Source organism: Amblyomma maculatum, chromosome 5 (genome assembly GCF_055883805.1).
Source record: "Amblyomma maculatum isolate TAMU_Amacu chromosome 5, ASM5588380v1, whole genome shotgun sequence".
NCBI lineage: Eukaryota > Metazoa > Arthropoda > Arachnida > Ixodida > Ixodidae > Amblyomma > Amblyomma maculatum.
This window is the reverse complement of record NC_139348.1, coordinates 56,298,406-56,307,468: the sequence shown is the minus strand read 5'-3', so window position 1 is coordinate 56,307,468 and position 9,063 is coordinate 56,298,406. Positions and strand designations below refer to the sequence as shown.

At 43.9% G+C, this 9,063-nt stretch overlaps 1 protein-coding gene across 1 annotated transcript in view; it reads right to left on the bottom strand.

Annotated features, from left to right (window-relative positions):
- Positions 1-1,716: 1,716 nt before the first annotated feature.
- The window catches only part of LOC146188355 (cell-death-related nuclease 7-like), a 105,251-nt gene continuing 97,904 nt past the window's right edge, over positions 1,717-9,063 (bottom strand). Inside the window, exon 7 of the mRNA XM_084603749.1 lies at positions 1,717-1,920. Coding sequence (XP_084459875.1) covers positions 1,801-1,920 — 120 coding nt within the window. The 3' untranslated portion in view covers positions 1,717-1,800. The remainder of the gene's footprint in view (positions 1,921-9,063) is intronic.

The following is a 9,063-nucleotide window of genomic DNA, read 5'->3' as shown; positions in this document are numbered from 1 at the left end:
ACCTTACTCGCTGCACCTCCACTTTCTTCCACCACTGCCTCAAGATTTGTACTGCACATTGCAGTGAATGTTGACCCATTTCTTTCCCTTCCCTATTTCTTGCTGCACTTTTACTCCTTTACTTTCTGAATGGAACACGCCGCCTCCTTGCTATGTTTGTAGACAACTTAACCTTTTTCTTCTTCGCGCTGCGCGCTTTCCCTAGGCTTCTTCTGACTGCTGCTACGGCTAGTAGTAAAGCCACCTAAACGAACACTCGGGGTTATTGTTCTGTTTTCAAATACAAAAAGTCTTGGCCTCGCGACTCTAGGTAGTGCGCGGGAGTCGTCGCCATGGCCAGAAGCACTTTAACAGATTTTTACCAAAAACATCTTTACTGTAAAGGGGGAAAATCTGCTGTTGCCTATGGAAGATGAACTGGGACTTCACTTTACTATATCAGAGGTATTACTATAGCGGGGTTCTGTATTTTGTACTCAATCGTATAGAGCACCCAGACTTCAAATATGTGTTTGGATAAGTGTTGAGAAGGTGAGTTTAGATCTTATGGTGATATATGCTTGTCTTCTGTGCAGATGTCATTTGTAAGACCCACGGGCCAATCACCTCAACAAACTGTTCCTGAATGATTGTTTCCTGCGGGGCGCCCAGCTTACTACCTCGGCCAAGCGCTTCCCCTGCCCCTGAACCTCATCACTTGATCCATTGACCCTTCAATGCCAACTATCATACTCAACACAGTCCACTGGCATTTCCCATCCATGGTGGACACTGCCCTGGAATGCACCCACGCTCAGCCTTCTATTCCTGCAACACCTCTCGCACTACAAGGCTATAGTGCATCAACCCTGCTCAATATGTCCAGCCCCTTAATCTTGACCAATGCACACTGCACCCCATCACCTTTACCTGCACTACCTGATCATGTGCTGCTTAGTGCCCTGTTTCCAATTACACATACTAGCCTCTCCCATATTAACCCTGTACCCAATGCCTCCTGCACTACATTTTGGCCCTCTGAGGTCCTTGTGGCATGTACATGTATATGAGCTCTCAATAAAATGTTTTCGTAAAATATTTTGCTTGCCTCATTTAATTGCATGGTTTTTGTGGCGTTTAGGGAGATGACATGCAAGGTGGTATTGGGAATGGACTCTGTAAGAAAACCACAATTGTCAGAGTGACAGTTAAGCAAATGGCAGCAGTAAGGGCAAGGGTGAATTAACTGCATGGCTAAAGGTGGCTTAACAGTGGCAGTGCCAATGTCACGTGTGCCGATGAATACTTGTTGCATGCCAATAAATACCAATATCTGATACTAGCGGCACGACTGGTTTATTGCCAACGTCACAAGTGCCAATGAATTCTAGTGGCATTCCAATATGTGACACTAGGGGCACGGCCAGCTGATAGCCTATGTTGGCAGTGCCAGGACAGGTGCAATGTTGGCATATAAGCCGGACCAATAAATAAAAATGTAGTAATTTCTCAAAAATCCAGTGTTACGCCAATGTTGGTACCAATTTTTGTCAAAGTTGGGCCGGGGTTGGTGCGATGTTGGTGTGCTGCTTGGGATGGCATCCTCGAGGCACTGCGGATGAAGTTATGTGATGTTAGGAAGATAGTGAGTGACCGGAAAGCGTGGCGTGACATGGTCCATAGGGTCACGAAGAGTCGGACACGACTGAATGACTGAACTGAACTGATGTAGACCATAACAGAAGCTGTAACCATATGAGGGGTGGATGTGTACTGTGCAAGCTTTTTTTTATTCTAAATATATCTGGAGTTCTGCATTATTCACTTTTCTGCTTTGTCGTTCTTGCATCTGCTTCTTAATGCGATGCTTCTTCTGAAGAGTTCAGCCAAAGCAAGGTCAAAAAGGCACGTTATTTCGCCTCCCCTTTTCTTCTGAGAGAGCTGAAATTATAAAAAAAATGTCCACCTAGTCAATACATTTCGTATAAACACTTGAATTGAAATTTAGGCAGTTTAAAAATTACGCATCTACAGGGCAGTATAAAAAAAGTTAACTTATCGGTGGAACAAGTTAAATTCTTATTACTCATCACAGTATTCCTACATGTTACTGAACACAAAAGCAGGCCTACCAACCAGCAATAACTGAAATATAAAGCACATGGTTTCGATATCGAGAAGCGTTAGCTATGCAGCTTTTGTTGTGAAAAATGCAAAATCGAAAAAACCCCTTCAACTCTCTCCTTCAGTTTTTCGTGTTTCAGAAGAAGAAAAATATTGGGGCAGCGAAACTAAACTTGAAGAAGTTATGGCAGGTTCACAACCACGACAACACAAAGATAATACAAATCATGCCACCTGTCTTAATTTATTTGGTAAACCCCTAAAGCCCCTCAATTGAGGGTATTAAATAGAGGGAGCAATGACGCACAAGAATGCAGAAAAATGAGCAAGCAGCAATGCGCATCACATAAAACAAAACGAGTAGGAAACAAAATATAGCCGGTAATATACATTATACCTCACACGAAAAGAGAATGGAAAGTGCTTAGAGGCCTAATATAACCGCTGGAACGAAACAAATTAACAAAACAGCTGAGTGCAGCATGTGCTACAATCAAGGAGAAATGCTAGACAGACATTTGGGTTACTAGGTCCTTTAACTCGTTAAGGTTCGTTTCTGATGTGATTTGTTATGGTACATTATTTCAGTTGACGATAGTACGAGTATGAAAGAGTTCGCAAAAAAAGAAGTGTGGTATGACATGCATTTAACTTTCAGCGCGTGGTCGCGACGTGGAAAAAGATTATTCAGGTAATTGAAAAAAATCGCCATGCAGCAAAACATAATGGTAAAGTCTATGAAAAGAAGCCAAACGTGTTAGTTTGTAACGATGTGATAACTTAACAAGTTCGGTTCTAGCCTTTAGGGCAGTGACGCCAGTATGACGAGAATAATCCAAAAATATGAATATAACGGCGCGGTAGTGTAGTGATCCCAACTCATATATAAGGTATGCTTGATACGGGTCCCAGATGGTCGACACATACTCGATATTAAGCCGTATTAAGGTAACGAGGTAACGTAGGTTATTTTCCTTGATGGAAAGGCGCTTGTTTAAGTTTGTGTTTAGAAGAAAAAAAATAGATGTTAGCAGCTGCCAGAGCTTGGCTAAGATAGTAATTTTATGTTAAATAATACTAACGATGTAGCCCCAAATGCTTGTAGGAAGTAGAAAGTTCTGGCAATTAATTATTAAAGAGAGTGTAGGATGTATATGGGGTCCTCGAGGCGCTGCAGATGAAGTTATGTGATGTTAGGAAGATAGTTAGAAGCCGGAAAGCGTGGCGTGATATGGTCCATAGGGTTCCGACGAGTCGGACACAACTGAACATGAACTGAACTGAAAGATGTCGGGATGCGGCATGACTTGCGAGTGAAAAAGACAATTTTTGTTTTAGAGGAAATATGGGTCATTAACCAGTATGAACACCAGCTGCTAATAGAATCTAAATCAATTTGCAAGGATTGGCGGTCAGAGTCATTAGTGATGTTATGGTATATATCAAAATCATCAGAAAATATTCTGATTTTAATGATACTGAAGTAGGAAAGTCAGTTATGATTGGTTGGTTTGATTGTGGGGTTTAAAAGGCGACTCAGGTTCTGTGAGACACCGTAGTGGAGGACTCCGGAGATTTCAACCACCTGGGGTTCTTTAACGTCTGCGGTCATCGCACAGCACACGGGCGCCTTGCTTTTCGCCGCCACCGAAAAGCGGGAGCCTAGGCCGGTATTCGATACCGAGTCCTTGGGAACAATAGCCGAGCGCCGTAACCACTGCGCCACCCCGGCGGGTTAAGTATTTTATGAATCTTCGTAATCATGTAGGAAGATTAGAAAAAGTAAATTTTCCAGAAAGCTGCCCTGGGGAACACCGGACGAAACAGGTTTGGAGGAACTGACAGAAGCGAAATGAGATCGGCATGTAGGAAATCTCTGAACCTAGGCAATATTGTCAGAAGGAATGTTCAAATGGGTAAGTTCCAGCAAAATTCTGTGATGGTGGACCCGATTAAATGCTTTGCAAATGTCAAGAAATAGCGTATCGACTCGTTTGCCTGCATCTACTGAAGAAACAAGGTCGTAAGCGAATTTGGAAAGTTGAGTGTCACATGAGAAAATGCTGGTATTTAAATCTAATGGTGTGCTCAAGACAGCTGATAATATTAGTGCAAAAAATATGTTCTTTGGGCTTAGATATGGAGCTGGCAAAGAAAGTAATAAACGATAGTTGACAGGATTAGTGTGGGCACCAGATTTGAATATGAGCATTACTTTAGCTACACGTCAAACGCAACGAATCGATCCAGATGACAATGATTGAGAAAAGAGTAATGACAATACTAGATAAATGCTATCAGAGAGGTCTTTAGGAATTGTGTTGTTAAAACGATGATGATCAGAGCTAGAAGTGAGTTTACACATTATTCAGGAGGGATTTAATTCCTTCATCATTAATACTAACTTCGGCCATAGACATCTCAAGAAATGTATTTAGGCTGGGAGCTGAAGTGATGTCTTCAAAAGTACATACAGATGAGAATGCTGACACATCTGTGCACACTTGGATGCAGGAATTGGAGTGTTTTTTTAGTAAAACTTGGTATTCTTTTTCACTTGGCTTATATCTGTCAAGGGAATGAGTAGCTCTATGCGCTTTGGCTTGTCTGTACAGACGTTTGTTTCTTGTTAGCTCTACGAGGACTGTGTTCAAACAAAGGTACACTTAAGTTGCACTTTACCGATATAAGTGGAACGCACTGATTGATGAGAATGATGAGTTTTGAACAATATCCAGTTTTCATCAGCAGAATGAGAGGAATGATCAGAAAGGTATTGCACTTGTTAATTCGGAGTTCATTTTGCGGAAGTTAACTCTGTTGTAACATCTTATCTTTTCGGAACAGTTTTTCTTTCGCTGAACCGATAGATGATGTGCCAGGTGATAATTTCGTGATCGGAAAACCCTTCATGATGAAAAAATTCTGACCTAATATTTTCTCTGGCAAGCATGATTGGTGTGTTTTGGTGTTGAACGTCCTAAAGCGACTCCGACTATGATAGACGCCATAGTCGAGGATTCCGGAAATTTCGACCATCTGGAGTTGTTTATAGTGCCCTGAAAACGCACAGCATACGCGCGCCTGGCTTTTCGCCTTCATTGAAAAGTGGCCGCCGAGGTTGGATACGATCCCGCATACTTGGGCACAGTAGTCGAGCGCCCTAACCCCTGCGTCACCCCGGCGGGTTTGGTAAGGATGAGGTCCAGAAATTTTAAAGAACGCACCGATGGCTGAGTTAGAAATATTTAAGCATAATGAAAAGTCATAAGTCAAGATACGTCTGTATGATGGCATGAGCTTCAATTGTCACTAGGAGGGGCAGACAACATATCCTACTAGTGATAAGGAAAATTAAAGTCATGGATAATAAGCAAATCAGAATTCAGAAAACGCGCTCGCGCTTCACCTAACAGGCGATGTAATTCTGCACAAAAACCATCACAACATTTCGGAAAACACACCAACTATAACATTTGTAATGGCGTATTAGAAAAAAACAGCGCACATTCAATAAAAGAGGTGACTATTACGGGTATATCTTTAATTTCTTTCCTAATTTTAATCAGAACACCACCTCCTCTCCGAAACTTCCTGTCGCAACGAAAAAGATTCACTCAGCAGAACACTCCTCTCTGGAATAGCATCGTTGTACCATGTTTCCATTAAGGCAACAATTGAGGCAGAATTACTCAATGAAGAAAGAAAGAGCAGCGGCTTTATGATTGACGCTCCTGATGTTAGCGTGAAGAAAGGAAATGAACTTAACTGAAAGCTTGGAAGAGGGTTAAAACGAAGATGAAAAAAGGCGACTTGAAGGAAGAGGGTTAAAACTAAGATGAAAAAAGGCGACTTGAAGGACCGACGAATAAATGTCATTCACTTGAGGCACGGGAGATACAAACTGTACTGCTGGTGCTGTAGTCCCACTGATATACTCTTTTATTGATGTGTAGTTTGACAAATCTCAAATTAGTTTTGTCCCCCTCTTTCCTTTTCACTTCACAAAAATTCAGAACATTCTTGCGGTTTTGTCGAATGGCCGCAGAATAATCACGAAGAACACTGAAGCCGGAATCTTTTAACTTGTGCCCATTACTAAGCACGTTTTCAATTACTTTACTGCTATTAAATTTAGTGATCATGTGCCGCGTCATAACCGAGCAGTGATGTCCTAGGCGATAAGCATGTTGAATTGAACCAACCATGATTTCAAGTTCGCGACTGCAGAAATGAGTCACTGCTTTTCGGAAGTTTCCCAAGATTCAGTTTTATCAGTGTCCTTGGTGACATGAACCAAAAAGACCATAGGGAAAGTTTTTTTGAGATCGTTATTTTTTTAGCTAAATTTTTACAAATTACCATTACCATCGCTTGAAGGCTGCAGGGAGAAATATTGTAGTAATTTTTTGCTTTTAATTCGTGAGCTCATTTGCTTAATTGATCTCTATCAGTTCTATGCCTCTATGAATTAAAAGGCCCTTATTGATAGCCTCACGAATACTGGTATTATAGTCTCAAGATGCTGAATGGCATCAAAGACGGAATCCAGCCTCGCTCCCTGAGCCTTCGTCATCGGCAAAGGATTAACTTCTACGCACTGCCGAGCAGGCGTGGGCGCCAAAGATGCAGCAAGTGCGCACGAATTCGCTTCAAAATATTTCGTACATTGCACGAAGTTTTGTAAATTCTGGTAAGTGATGGGTTGGTATTTTGGAGGAGCGGTTGCATTTCCTTGAAGGTGAAATGCAAGGTGTCCGTGCACTGCATGATAAATTGGTATATTCTACATCCTAAGCGTTGGTAACTCCCTAGGCCTCTAGTACGACATATTTGCGAGCTTCATTCCTGTAAGATATAAACTATTTCGCATTTTTATATCAACTTATTATGAATTTTCGAAATATTGTCACGGTGTGAAGTCTCTGATCAGAAGTCACCGCGGGACACAGGAGTAACAGAAGTCACAGTGCGGCAGGAAACTAGCAGGCCCGCTTCGACAGAAGAACTTCAGTTTCTTCGCCTCGAGGAGACGAACGTCGGTTTCTTCGCCTCGAGGAGGCATACGCTCGGGATCAGCACAGAGGGAAAATAATAAATGCAGCGTGTCATTGCCCCCCCCCCCCCCCGGGTACAAGAAGCATCGTCCCGATGCTGGGAGTGTGGGTAGAGATAAAGAAAAAAAAAAAACATTGCACAAAGGGCAGTTGCTCACGCACAGAAAGAGTCAACAATATCGGTCGTAATACGGTTCCAGGCGGACCACGTGGACCACGTCCGGGAGCGTGGAGCGTCGGGACTTTTTAAATCCATCAGGAACAAATTCATGGTTTAGGTCCCCAACTTGGCTTACCACTTTGTGCGGGCCAAAGTAACGACACAGCAGTTTCTCACTGAGGCCTCGTCGACGTACAGGAAACCAAACCCAGACACGGTCTCCAGCTGTGTACCGGGCGTCACGGTGTCGGAGGTTGTATCGTTGGGCATCGTGGCGTTGCTGATTCTGAATTCGCAGCCTGGCCAGCTGACGGGACTCTTCGGCGAGGTGCAGAAAGGTGTGAACATCTGGTTGTTGGTTGCCGTTGTCTAGATGTGGTAACATGGCATCAAGCATTGTGGTCACTTCGAGGCCATGGACCAGACGGAAAGGTGTCATGTTCGTTGTTTCCTGGACCGCTGTATTGTATGCAAAGGTAACGTACGGGAGCACTTCATCCCACGTTTTCTGCTCTACGTCGACGTACATTGAGAGCATGTCAGCGAGTGTTTTTTTCAAGCGTTCGGTCAAGCCGTTCGTTTGAGGATGGTAAGGTGTTGCCTTCCTGTGTTCAGTATGACTGTGAATTAAAATCTGCTGCAGCAATTCGGCTGTAAATGCGGCTCCTCTGTCAGTAATCAAAATCTCCGGTGCGCCATGGCGCAGGACAACGCAATTGATGAAAAACTTTGCAACCTCTGAGGCAGTACCGTTGTGTAGAGCGGAGGTTTCCGCGTATCATGTAAGGTAATCCGTGGCAATAATGACCCACCGGTTACCGGAGTGTGAAAGGGGAAATGGTCCCAGCATGTCCATGCCAATCTGCTAGTAAGGCCTCGACGGTGGGTCTATTGGCTTCAAGAGTTCGGTGGGCTTAGTCGGCGGCACCTTACGACGCTGACAGTTGCGACACGTTTTCACATAGTGTGAAACGTCTGAGTGAAGTCGAGGCCACTAGTACTTTTCCTTGAGCCTTGCAAGCGTGCGGGTGGCTCCCAAATGTCCAGAGGTTGGTTCATCGTGGCAAGCTTGTAAGATTTCATCACGTAGACACATAGGTGCAACAATCAGGTACGGCGTTTGGCTGGCGGAAAAGTTTTTCTTCATGAGGACACCATTGCGCACACATAACGATGACAGAGCACGCTTGAAAGCTCTCGGAGCGGTTGTACATGCACCGTTTAGATAGTCCATGATGTGACGAAGTTCGAGGATCTGCAGATTGTCTTTCAGCGAGGCACTCTGTGCTGATGGCATTTAGCAGTATGGCCTCATCAGGAATTTCATCTCCGGGGGGATCTACAGGGGCCCGTGAGAGGCAGTCTGCGTCCGAATGCTGACGGCCAGATTTGTACGTGACAGTTATGTCGAATTCTTGTAATCGTAGACTCCATCTTACAAGACGGGTTGAAGGGTCCTTTAGGGTTGCAAGCCAGCATAGGGCATGGTGGCCAGTTACTAACTTGAATGGTTTCCCGTAAAGATATAGCCGGAACTTCGACGTCGCCCACACAATGGCTAGACATTCTTTCTCTGTTGCGGAATAGTTCGATTCCGCTTTAGATAGACAGCGACTGGCGTAAGCGATTACACGTTCTTGGCCGCCCTGGATTTGAACTAGAACGGCGCCCAGGCCTATGTTGCTTGCATCGGTGTGAAGCTCCGTGTCGGCGTTTTCGTCGAAGTGAGCCAATATGGGAGGT